The sequence below is a fragment of the Mytilus edulis genome, chromosome 1 (genome assembly GCF_963676685.1).
Source record: "Mytilus edulis chromosome 1, xbMytEdul2.2, whole genome shotgun sequence".
Taxonomy (NCBI): Eukaryota; Metazoa; Mollusca; class Bivalvia; order Mytilida; family Mytilidae; genus Mytilus; species Mytilus edulis.
Window position 1 is genome coordinate 115,232,626 of NC_092344.1, and position 14,061 is coordinate 115,246,686.

The following is a 14,061-nucleotide window of genomic DNA, read 5'->3' on the forward strand; positions in this document are numbered from 1 at the left end:
TATACCATCATAGGCCAATGCAAAATACGGTTTCTAACTAGGAGCATTGGCTCACACCGAACAGTAAACTATAAAGGCCCCCCAAAACAATATCCATGTTTCTACTAGTATATACATTACAAAGAAAATTGAGTTAATTGAGGTTATACCGAAGAAAAAAAATAAATACTGCTAATATAGCTAAAACCGAATATAAATATACGTCCAAAGTAAGCTCTCGTTTGAGAACTGTGTAAAGTTGGTTAGATTCAAACAAGCTACCCTTTGGCAACAAACGTATAGAATGAAGATGTTTTATTAAAAAATATTATGTTCTCTCCATTCAAATTGCTACCCAAGCATCAGAGAAACCTGAAAATTCTTTGAAATAACTAAGATATAAAAACTTGAACTCAGCATCGGAATCATTGTTAATTGTTCTGTTCAATGTATTGTTGTTTGATAATTTTGTTCAATTGTGTAAACAAATGTATATGTTCATTTTATGAAAACTCACTTACTCACTTACTTACTTATCGTATGGTAGAAGGCCCGACATGAAAACGCTAAATCTCCCGCATGACCGAAGCGAAACAAACGTCATGGGTTATGCTAATCCCAATAAACGAAAACAAAAAAACCAGTATGGCCATTATAGCTGATGGCAACTAACAACAACCATATTGTATTAAAGGTTTCTGAGTTTGGAAAGGTGCAACGGCATGAAAAAGTATGCGGGATTAAATATGTGCGGAGATCCGAGTGTTAAACGTTTTAAACCGTATTCCTTTACATGCAATAGTAGTGTAACAGTTCAATCTAAAAATCAATTTGAAAGGACTCGACTCTCAGTCGGACCAATATTAATAAGACCCATTGATATTCGGGGCCGGAGGACTGAGGATTTCGGGATTTTCAGTATTTGAGCTATCATGGTATGTCAGTTTTTCAAGTTTTTATTTTTGTAAACATTGGTTTCTTCAACTGTTCTGCAATTTTTGTTAAAGAATTTCCGTTTTTTCCTGTCTTAAACATATTTCCTAGTCTTGGGCAGTCATTTATCATAGTTTTCCAGCCCGCCGACCAAGTAAGTCATTTTTAAAGTTCCCCCTCCCTCCGGTCCAACCTCCAACAGAAAATTAAATTGGTCAACCCCTAAGCTCAATAAGTGAAGACTTTATACAATAAACTTTTTCAAAAAAGAAAAAAAATAATCACGTTTATTCATAAAACGGCGGCAAATTGTGTTTATTTCGCACTATGACAACAAGGGCGACAACCACTTCTAAAAAAGTAAGTGTAAATACAAACATTCCATACATCGATTAGTTGTACACACGACATACATTTTGGGAATGAGAGTTATTATACGCGGAGTTCGCCCGTCCTTCCATAACTCTTTCATTTATAAAGTTCATGAAAATTCAGATCTGTTGACTCGCTTTTGACGAAGAACATTTGTCGAAAAAAGTAATTACAGAAACATATACGGTTTCTACGAATTCCGTATTTAAGAGGCAAAAATCCATGCTCAGCTTGGTCAGAGCTTATATATATATATATGCTTGCACGGAAAATACGTCAAAACTATCTTCTTGTATATATTAACTCTCTGTTTTACTTGATATTCCCGATTTAGTATACACATTTATGATATAATTGGTTGACGACTTTTAAAAAAGTATTTCTTGACGATCACTGCAAAGTGTTTGAATTTTATATGAAAAATACCGAGCACGCAAAATAAGCATTTGAAAATCACGATGCACGTAAAATTAAATTAGCAGAACACGTTGAACGAGGCACCTGTCTTGCACGACTGTACGTCAAATAAAAAAAGTAAAAACACGTTGAACGTCAAATAAAAAACGGCGACCACGTTGCACGAAAATAACCTTTTACCACCCTCTTATACCGAGGGCTATGGCATATTTTCATAAATTCCCACTTTAAGCAAAGACAATACTTAACTGAGGTTCCTTTTGCCTTTCTTTGAGTCCCTCGAGGGACAGTGAACATCCTTTGAATTCCCTGACTCAAACGTGCTTGGTCTCCAGTAAACGACCGTATAGTGGAAATAACCGAGATCATCATGGTAACATACTCTCTTCAGCAATAAAGGAAAAAGCTTTTTAAAATAGGGTGTATAATATATAAAAGATGAAGTGACGATAATATGTTACAATCAAACTTGTATTCACACTGAAAAAAAAAATGAAACAGATGTATATCCCACAGCTGTTTTTCGTACGCCGTCTGAAATGTGAAACCCGCATTCAGCATTCATTTACAGTAAATATAGTACTAGAAAATGTGGCTGAGTTGCTTGCATTATTAATCCGGGCAGAATGGTATATAAGAATAAGAATAAGAATATTTTATTTCCAATTAAAGGGCCCTATAAATAACTTTCATGACATTACATACAAGTACATACGATTAGACATAAATAAGAGACATATAAGAAAACAACGGTGTTTAATACTATTAAAAATTATAAAGGACCAGGACAGAACCAGATAGTAGACATATACATGCATTAATGACAATCTGATTAAACTTCAGATCATATGATGATGATGATACGTACGAGGATTACGAACTATTTATTTTATGGCGGTCAATTTTTATTGGTAAAGGAATACGTTGTGCAAGTAGAGACCACGACACTGACCCGGCTTCGGTAGAAAAACGTAAACAGGGATCTTTTTTTTTTAATAAGATTGGAATGAATGAATGAATAATAGAATGAATGTGTATATAATGTAAAATAGTGTAAACATGTGCAACATATGCCACGAAATAGAAGTTCCTTTTTAAATTCAAAATGGAAGACATATTCTGTAATAGTATTTCCACTGGAACAAATATTGCAGTATTGGTTTCTAACGAAATAAAGGATATGGAATATTTGTTCCAACAGGAACAGATATCATACCATTGTTAATAACAAAGTTCCCAGAGAAACTTCTGTTAAGATGAACGAATATACAACCTCGCATCCTCGTCAAAGACCAAATCGAAACCTGAGATCTATATTTTCGTAAAGGAGAAAATGGAAGGAACAATTTTGATTGCAAAAAAAAAAAACCCCAGGCCAAAATAAAATAGTGATGCATAAGCCGTTCGCAGGTTTTAGAACTATGAGTAGACCACAGTTCTGCGTTTCTTAAGGTTACCGGAAACGCAGAATGTTAAAATTCAGTCAGGGTTCGCCTAAAGTATGAATCTGATTTTAAATTAGATCTAATAGATGTTGATACTATTTTTCTCCACAAGTAAGAAAACCACCAGTCCACTGTAGTGGTGATACGCACAACAGACAAATAGGTGTATACAAGGGAAAACGGATACATTTAAAAAGATTTTTTTACTGTTATTTTGTTGGAAAGCATGCAGGTTTCATCAGATATCTATATTTTATATGTTAAAACCCTTGAAAATAATTTATTTTGTAGCAATGACTACATGATAATGGACGAGCTTTGGAAAGACAAAATATTTTGGACTCAAGAGAAATGCAGAGAAAAAGAAGTTGAGCCCGAGAAAAGCGACAGTGATTTTGGTCAGACTATTAACATCAAAGAAATTCGTGTTCCAGACAGTCAAACGACAGGACTTGAAGATGAAGAGGCTGATAAACTGAGCGAAGGAAAACCAGAGGAAGTGGACGCTTTCAAGTCGATAGAAAATAAAGTCATAGGGTTGTACTTTGCTGCAGACTGGTGTATTCCGTGCCAAGAGTTCACATTTTTATTAAAACAAACCTATGAAGAACTGAAAGAGCGTATATCACCATTTGAAATTGTCTTTGTCAGTTTTGATAAGAAAATAGACGATATGAAGACTTTCTTCTCAGAAAAGCATGGTGATTGGTTATCTGTGCCATATAAGGATCCGTTAGTTGAGTAAGTTTAGACCAATTCTACAACTTGGGAGATAATATTGTAATATCTCAGACTTAAGCAACCACAACCCATCACTCAGATTATCTCCGGTGTTTGATTATACTCATTTTATCATATGTACTTCTTAAACACATTTTCATCAATACGAATAACTAGCAGAGTATTAAAACTTGTGTGTTGATTTAAATGTTGAATACTTAAACTTTCTTATTTTTTTTTCTTCTGGAGTACCTGTATGCACTTTGCTCTTTTATTCTATATACCCCCCCCCCCCCCCCCCCCTGGAATCCCTCTGACAGACTGAGTGAGCGTAAAATCACTGTTATCGATAGTCGATGGCAAACAAGTTAAATGATTCAGTATTATTACTAACATAAGTATTGCGGGTGTTCACACTGTTTTGAAAATGATTCTATATTTTTACTTTGCAAAATCAATGCAAGCCAAACGCACACTGCATATTTGATTTCACACGTAAGTTTTAGGGTTAGCAAGAGTCTTGCTTTAATTAACTTTTAGTTTATTGTTGCATTTGACAAATGTTCAAAAGAAGTCCAAACACTTTCTAAATAATGTAATATAAGTTGGGTCACGATGGTCCCTACTAACTTGTCTCTGAACGTCGGAAAGAGAATTTTGGAACCAGATCGTTTTCAGATCTCATCTTAGTTTCAAGCATGTTGGTAAAATACCAATCTAATTAAAAACCGATCTCTCATCGCTCCTGTTTCTAATATGTCGCGATTTTAATTAGATTGGTAAAATACAAATAGGATATTGGAATGGATGTAGAGATGTGCACAAAAAAAAATAAAACAAGACACGTTTACGTGTACGAATCACTGCAGATACTTGTTTCAACATTCTGTGAAAACTTATACGCCTCACAAAAAATTAACAGTTCAGCTTCCATTTTCAACTCTTGTATTATTTACCTGAATATCTATTTATTTTATATTCTAGTGTACTAAAATCAAAATACGAAATAAAGGCGATTCCAAAGCTGATTATAATTAGAGACAATGGAACGATAATAACAGAGAAAGGACGCAAGGACATTCAAGACAAGGGCATTATATGCTTTCGGGGGTGGTTGCAGAAGGCTAACCTGTCTGCAACAAAACCATCTGAAAAAACTTTAGACAGTGAGAAACAGGATGAGACAAAACTAGTTGAGAATAGCATTGAGAAAGAGAAAACCGTCAGTTTTAAAGAGAACGTCTCGAGTATTACTATTGAGTGAATTATAGTATCATGAGTATATCTGGAAGTTTTTTATGACAGAGAAAGATTAACTCAATGTTATCTGTATAAGTTGATATCATTAGAAATCGTCATCTGATTTCATAGTCACAGGAGGCCTCGGTGGTTTTTATGAAATGTTCACTGATATTTATTGCCAATTTTTTTTTTATATCTTGCCATAAATTTAAATTCTTACCAAAAACCGATTTTCAGGAAATTCGAGTGTGAATTCTTGCCAGACTTTCATTTCATTGTCATACTACACTTATAGAAGAAGAATGCACGAGACACCACTCCCCAGATATGAATGCATATATTTATAGGCTAGACAAAATAATATTAAAGCAGTATACTGACAACCGTAATCAACTACTTTTCCATTCTGAAAATATTGTTCTGGTTGAACAGTTATGCTTCATGTGCTTTTAAAACAATGTATATGTCAGTTTCCTGCCATTTAATATTTTCTTATTTTTATGTAATGTTTTTTTTACTGTATTATTATCAATGTTTATCAATAAATCTGAATTAGATTGAATTAAATGATCTGTTTCAAGTGTAAACATTGTCAATTCAGTCGTTCAAACATAGGAACCTTTTTTGTGATTATTGAAATTTTTCAATCAGAATTGAGGATTATTTTTGTTTGGTACTGGAAATTCTGTATTGTCTTACCTAAACTGAATTAGGTAAGAAGTGTTTTTCGAACTCCCACGGCTTGCTACTGGAAGATGCCGGATTCTCTGTTTGCTATATCACGGCTCTTCCTAAGGTAGTTGAGTCGACTGTAGATGTTTTGGTGTGGTACTTGGACCATCCTCTTCATGCTGCTGTGTCGACTGTAGATGTTTTGGTGTCGTACTTGGACCATCCTCTTCATGCTGCTGTGTCGACTGTAGATGTTTTGGTGTCGTACTTGGACCATCCTCTTCATGCTGCTGTGTCGACTGTAGATGTTTTGGTGTCGTACTTGGACCATCCTCTTCATGCTGCTGTGTCGACTGTAGATGTTTTGGTGTCGTACTTGGACCATCCTCTTCATGCTGCTGTGTCGACTGTAGATGTTTTGGTGTCGTACTTGGACCATCCTCTTCATGCTGCTGTGTCGACTGTAGATGTTTTGGTGTCGTACTTGGACCATCCTCTTCATGCTGCTGTGTCGACTGTAGATGTTTTGGTGTCGTACTTGGACCATCCTCTTCATGCTGCTGTGTCGACTGTAGATGTTTTGGTGTCGTACTTGGACCATCCTCTTCATGCTGCTGTGTCGACTGTAGATGTTTTGGTGTCGTACTTGGACCATCCTCTTCATGCTGCTGTGTCGACTGTAGATGTTTTGGTGTGGTACTTGGACCATCCTCTTCATGCTGCTGTGTCGACTGTAGATGTTTTGGTGTGGTACTTGGACCATCCTCTTCATGCTGCTGTGTCGACTGTAGATGTTTTGGTGTGGTACTTGGACCATCCTCTTCATGCTGCTGTGTCGACTGTAGATGTTTTGGTGTCGTACTTGGACCATCCTCTTCATGCTGCTGTGTCGACTGTAGATGTTTTGGTGTCGTACTTGGACCATCCTCTTCATGCTGCTGTGTCGACTGTAGATGTTTTGGTGTCGTACTTGGACCATCCTCTTCATGCTGCTGTGTCGACTGTAGATGTTTTGGTGTCGTACTTGGACCATCCTCTTCATGCTGCAGTGTCGACTGTAGATGTTTTAGTGTCGTACTTGGACCATACTCTACATGCTGCTGTGTCGACTGTAGATGTTTTGGTGTCGTACTTGGACCATCCTCTTCATGCTGCTGTGTCATACTTCGATAAAGTAGCGATTCCATACTGAGTTGCCGAATTATGTGGTGACGTAGTCTTTAAATGAATTGGTGTTGGTCATATTATTAAGTCGAAATAGTCCATCAGGTTCTCTAGTGCATGTGATACAAAAGGAAGGCCTGTTCTGTGTACAAGGTAGTGATTGTTCATACAAAAGTATTAAATTAGATCAAATAATTTTTCCATTTGAAGATTACATTCATGGGTTTAAAATTAAATAAGCAATTTAATATCTTATTTTCTGATATTTCACTATTGTCTCAAGTGTGATACATTCTGTATGCGTCTGTCCAAAGACCGGAGCCTCTAAGTCAGTTGTAGTTGGATACTTTCTGTCATAATTGTTTTTCTTTTGTAGTGTTATCATAAATAAGGGGATAATTCTCGGCTGAAATGCTTTACATTTTTTCATATCGGTACTCTTTATGGTACATACGACATGCGTTTTTATCATATTTCTTATTTTGTGTATGTCTATTTCAGGAATGAATTGACGTAAAATGAGTATAAAGTTGTCGAATAAAAACTGCATCTCACTTGTCAGAATGAGATTGAAGTTCTATTAAACCCACGAAAAGTAATATTTACTACGGCATAGCTTGAAAGACTTCAAGAAGGTGAACACATTTTCATATCTTTTCTAAAGTAATGGAGATTATGGTATAACGACTCAACTGCCAAAAATAAAGATATTATTACCAACATTTAGAAAACCCCAAACACAATATTAATTAATTAATTCCAACCACTTCAAACCGTACAGAAACAACCAGGACAAACACGTAACTTGGCCGTAACACTTTGAAAAACATGGAACCACCTGTATAATCAGTTACATCGTTCATTGGTATACAGAAAATGTTTATCATTCAACACGAGACTGAAACATAAAAGGTGATCCATATGACCAAGGGGACCTCAACATCTTTCAGGACCGAGAGATAAAATTTCTGAAAAAAAATGACAGAAAATATCGTTCATCGTCAAAATAAATTGAACAGATTGTCATCAGATAATCAAAGGTGCTATTTCGTTATGTTATCAAGTTTTGGCGTCTGTCATATGTCGTGCCATCGTCTTTGTTCAGCGACTGCTTAAACGTTATTTGTCATGTGAATTCTTCACTTATTAAGTTATTATGAATAATATGTTGGGTATATATATATAGTTCTATAGCAACATCTACATGTCACCTGACCTTGAACTAACTATATTTATCAGTGATCAAGGTTAAAGACTTAAGTTACGTAATTAGTATAAAAAAGACTAGAACACAACCGCGAAATCGCGGGTATATACAGCTTGTAAACTGTTGTAGGATGATTTTTTGTAAAAGATATTATGACTGGAGAATTTAATTTAAGGTATCAAAAGCCCTCTCCCTTTTTCCAAAGTCCGTTATGTGTGTCCTTTCTCTTAAATTCAATCATTTTCGTGTTTCTGGCCTTATATCACAATTATTCTTCTCCTTTGCTACAATGCATTTTTTGGTAAAAGTCAAATTGAATTAAAAATTTGCACCGATTCAAACTTGAAATAAATGAAACTGCTTTAATATAGACCATTATCATTCTAATAAAATGTGCTTCTAGGACAATCCATCAGTACTTTTCCTTTTGAGAGCCCTATTAACATGCCAATGGTAGGATTTGAATCTCGTATAAATGACTAAAGCTCATTTGAGGGGTGGTCTGAGGGGCCCTGATTCCGAAATCCCGGGCTTAAAACATGAAATCCCGAGGTGCGTATTTTAACCTAACTTATATCCCGACATTCCGAAATTAAAAAAAAAAATATTCCAGCATCCCGTAAAGATCAATCCCGACGTCCCGAGCTTAAAAACACCCGATCCCGACGTCCCGAATAAGTCCTGCCTCCCACTAATGTCTACCCTATTTTCATTTTGGCCAAATCACTACTTTCACTTTCAACAATTATTATAAATTTGTATGCCCAATTTATGGGAATTATGTTTTCTAGTCTGTCCGTCCGTCCGTTCGTTTGTCCGTCCTTCTGTCCGGCTACAGGTTAAAGTTTTCACTTTCAACAATAAATTTTTATGCTTCATTTATGGGAATTATGTTTTCTAGTCTGTTCGTCCGTTCGTCCGTTCGTCCGTCCGTCTGTCCCGCTTCAGGTTAAAGTTTTTGTCGAGGTAGTATTTGCCAGATGAAGTTGAAGTCCAACCAACTCGAAACTTAGAAAATATGTCACCTATGATCCATGTATGATCTTTCTAATTTTAATTCCAAATTAGAGATTTTACCCCATTTCACGGTTCACTAAACATAGCAAATGATAGTGCCGATGTGGCATCCGTATAATATGGACACATTCTTGTTTCCACATGTTTTACTTATTTCAATATATATGCAACTGGTATGATAACCCTTAGATAGTAAATATTTCAGAAAAAAAGTAGACAGAATACAGAGAGTCTCTGTATATTATATTGTTGACATCAATAATGTGGTCATTTTTACAAATATCCTGTTTACAAAATTTGGAATTTTTCGAAAAACTAAGGATTTTCTTATCCCAGGCATAGATTACATAAGCCGTATTTCGAACAACTTTTTGGAAATTTTTGACCCTCAATGCTCTTCAATTTGAAATTTTTTGGCTTTATAAATATTTTGATATGAGCGTCACTGATGAGTCTTATGTAGACGAAAAGCGCGTCTGGCATACTAAATTATAATCCTGGTATCTTTGATAACTATATATAGTAGTATAATCGTAGTTTACATGTGGATAAACGCGAAAAATAATTGTCTCTATAATAGTTGTGGTTCTTGCAATTTAAAAACCATGATATGGAGAACGCTCTGATTGGCTTATTTATTTTTCAATTTTTGTAATCTATCATACGATTAGTTTTTCTTGTGCATGTTTAAAACCCGAAGTCTTATCTATGGCTTAAAGTCAGTCTAATAACGGAAACAATATCCGGACACCTATTTTGTCGTTTTTCTCCCAAAATAACTCAATCTGAATAATCATAAGAATGGATGACAAATGCGACTATGCATGTTACCTAAAGAACACAGAAGCATGATGATTTATTTATTGTGGAAGGAAGAGAAGCGACACACAAAAAGAGGTCTTCTCGTTTAATAGTATAGAAGATGTGGAAGTTTGCCAATGAGACAACTCTCCACAAGAGACCAAAATAACACGTGACCGAATATGTAGACAGCTTTCTAACAGGCAAAACACACTATCTGTAAAAATATAAGGGACGAGATGCTTTTCTCAGATATAATAATCAATGGTTTTTGTCAGTAGGTCAACTACACGGGTGTCAGTCGGTTTAACGAGAGAAATGATCGTGAAAGATCGGGTCAAGTATTGCGAGACGATCGTGAAAGCTCTGGTAACGGATCGTGAAAAGAAATTTAATCGAGAAGACATATGAAAAGTCAGTACATAATCTTATTTAATTAATTACACAGACAAATTTACAACAAAATAAAACTGTCTGTTCAACATTATGATCGGTATGTGAGAAAATCCAGTTTTAAAAAGTACATAGTTTTTACAAAACAACAAAAGGCAGATTGCTACTCGACATTTCAATGAAATAAAAAAATGTAAACAAACATGATTTTTTTTCTCACAAGTGCGAATAAAATAAACTACTTCTATCTGTATAAGGGCATTCTATTTGAATGAATCAAATGGTTCTCATAGTTATTTTCTATAAACATAATCTAAAACTTCGTAAAAAAAAGATACATTCACACAAAATAGATTTTTCGGATCGTGAAAGATCATGTACCGTTTTTTGAAGATCGTGAAAGATGTGATGCTACAATGACGTTCAAATAATTTTTTCAAATTATATGATAATTAATATTTGTTATTTGATTGAGAAAAACTAGATTAGCCAATATCCTCAAAAAAATAAGCATTTCAAAGTATTAATATTTTCAAAAGAGTAAATTTTTTATTATCCACCAATGTATGTATATTGTTATTATCCTGCAAGTAACACCCGTCACTTGAAACTTTTGTTTTGAACCTCTAGGCATAAAGACAATCCATATTATCGCTTGCTCAAGATATATAAGCGGGGTAACATGAGATTTTATTTGTACAAACAAACTATTATTTGTGCCTGTGAACATGTTATTTGTATAATAGTTGACTGGTCGTAGGTTTAGGGTTTTATTGTCATGTGAAGTACTCACTAATCACTAGTTTTTTTTTATAAATATTTTGTATATTGGATCCTATAATCTACATGTCCGTCAGACAGGATTCATCTGACCTTAACTTTACCTCATTTCATGGATGAAGATTTAGTTTTGTTATCAAGTCCGTATCGCGGATACGTTTAAGCTTTAGGATAACTGTCTGTTGTTATGATAAGAATTGTAAGGTGTAAATTTTCGACTTCTGCAAGGTTTCAAATAACATTGACCTCATTATCATGCATCATTTGGCAATGTTCGTTTTATGTTGTTTGGCCTTTTTTGTATACCTGTATCAGAGACATATAATACAATTGTATTATATGTCTCTGCCTGTATGCTATAGCGCCACGGTATTTGGTGTATGGTGTCTGTCTGTATGTCTGTTTCATATATGACGTCAATTGTATTTGATATTTTGAATGATAGTATTAAGATGTCTATTTTTGGCTGTCATTGTTCATATACTTTCGACCTTATGTTCCGAATTAATTTGCCAAACACAACTTTTACATTTGTCAGTTTCAAAGGTACTGTAAGGATCGGAACACCTATATTTGGTGTACGGGATGTTTGTAGAGATTTTTATGGCATGGTTCATCTAACCTTGTCACCTTTTTATGAACCATTGACAATCTTAAGCGTATTTGACACTCCTAGTAAAAACCCTTAATATTACAGACGTTCAACAAATATACTATCATAAGTAAGGCAGACGAGACATTTCATTATTTGTGCTTTGGTATTCTTTAGTCAGTAGTATATAGTTATCTCGTTGGAAATCAATCCACATCTACTACGTTGTATATAAAGATACATAGAACGTAAGAAAGTACTGTTACACAAAATGTTGGTTATCGTTTAATCTCAAATTGTTCATGAAAGATGCTGTTTTTGCTATAAGTTTTTGGTTGATGGTTAACATTTTGGTTTAAACGTCGCATACCCATTTTATTGGCTAAATAGTGGCTGTTTGCCCTGAATTGGTCTGATTCTCAGAGCTGATTTTTTTCACACTGATTTAGATACGTTTTGAGTTGGGTTTTATTTTTTAACTTTCGAGGTAAAGTTTTGAATTAAAAAAAAATAGCTTTAATGTTCATTTTTATCAAAATAGTAACTGGCTTCAACCAGTTGCAGGTATATCAATGGTTAAAAGAAATATTGATTTTTGAGTAGTAATATATAGTATGGTCTTAAGCGGTGCTTAAAAATGGCATTAATACAGAAATTTATAAAAAATATTTGATATTGACCTTCTTTTTCATGATGATTCATTGGTCAATGCTAAGTTTCAAGTTATGTTTCGGTCTGTTTTTCAAGTACAATATTGAGTAGGTCAACTATTTCTTCATGGAAAGATTGTTATGTGAATATGTTTGTCTATCTGACAGGTGTCATCCGACCTTGACCTCCACTACCTGTTTTATTCCCAATTTGGTCAATGTTAAGTGTTTGTGCGCTTTGGTCTGTTTTTCAATTACCATAAACAATATGTCAACAATACTTGCTGTATGTGTAAAGCAAATTATTGTCTAATGAAATGTTGTCCACCAAGACAATAGTTCATGACTACTTATGTATCATGAAATATTGTCAGGAGAACTTGAGGAAATATTTTCACTGTGAAATTTTGCCTGAATATAAACAATGTTTCACAGATGAATACAAAGAAATTTTGTTCTGGCAAAGGGAAGTTACCATATACCATATATGACAATATTTCATAGCCAGGTTGACACGAAGTTTTGCCTCATGAAGAGGAGGTAATCAATGGAAAATTTCAAATGATATACAGGTTTTGGACAAGAACATTTCAATTATTCCTGTACCTCCAAAACGCTGTCAAAAGATCCGTCAATTTGGTATTAAATTGTACAAATACTACTAGTACATTCAATTTTGGATTGTCATAAACATTACTTAAATCTATACAGTATAATGTTGTACAATGGGACATATATTAGACAATTCTTTAATCTATTAATACTTTATTAAGTATCTGTTTAAATTTAAATCTAGTTTATATCAAAATAAATGCTACATTGTAGTTTGAAATAGTACTTGTTTTACAAAATAATTTCAGTTATAATCTAAATATATGCTAATAAAACCAATTTTTTTATAGAAAAACAACAGACTTTAATAAAGAGATTTTTATTACAATATTTTAAACATAGATTGATCACTTCTTTTCCTACGTGCTAGCGTTTATTGTTTACGAAAAGTCCTAAAATAACCTTTTAATAAAAAAAAAAAACCTTCTTGCTGAGTCACTCAAAGTCGAGCGCACCCTATAAGATCATAGAAGGTGTACTTGAATTGGTCCATATTTTTATTTTATCAACAATTATAAACTTGTTTTCAGGAAATCAGGCGAGAAGTTTATGTATATAATGTCTTTGGCAGATATATATTTTGTAGAGAAGAAAAATTGTGAGATAAATATTAAAGGACATTAAATTTTGTTTTCCGGAATAGACCACTTTCGAGTTCATCCGTCACCGGTAAAAACTCGTCAATTATGCACGCCTTTATGACGTCACTTACCAGATAGAGGGGCTCGCCTGTATCCCTGCACTATTTACGTTCATCAAGCGTCTTAGTGATCGTCTTTGTGCAGGATAAACTAGAAATAATGGTTGCTCTGTAGGTACTTACTGACAATTCCCTAATGACAGCAGTGTTGATTGTCAATTTTGAGAATTCAATTTGCCGAATAAATCGTACAATATAGAATTATAGTTTTCCTACCACTCGCTCAACATTGGGAGGAAGTGACGACGCCCCTAAACGCAAAAATGACGGTGATAAAGGCGCGTATAATTGACGAGTTTTTTCCGGTGACGGATGAACTCGAAAGTGGTCTATTGCAATAACTAACCGTATTTGTTATGAACACA

General features: G+C 34.4%; 2 protein-coding genes across 2 annotated transcripts; one reads left to right on the top strand and one right to left on the bottom strand.

Annotated features, from left to right (window-relative positions):
* Window positions 1-1,215: 1,215 nt before the first annotated feature.
* On the top strand, window positions 1,216-5,659 carry LOC139501644 (nucleoredoxin-like protein 2). Its single transcript, XM_071290783.1, has 3 exons — window positions 1,216-1,272; window positions 3,438-3,887; window positions 4,851-5,659. Exons 2-3 carry the CDS (start codon window positions 3,448-3,450, stop codon window positions 5,128-5,130), a joined length of 720 nt encoding a protein of 239 aa, XP_071146884.1. The 5' UTR covers window positions 1,216-1,272; window positions 3,438-3,447; the 3' UTR covers window positions 5,131-5,659.
* A 240-nt stretch (window positions 5,660-5,899) lies between these two features.
* LOC139501448 (uncharacterized) lies at window positions 5,900-6,943 on the bottom strand. The gene has a single exon (XM_071290561.1). It carries the CDS (start codon window positions 6,941-6,943, stop codon window positions 5,900-5,902), a length of 1,044 nt encoding a protein of 347 aa, XP_071146662.1.
* Between the last annotated feature and the right edge of the window lie 7,118 nt (window positions 6,944-14,061).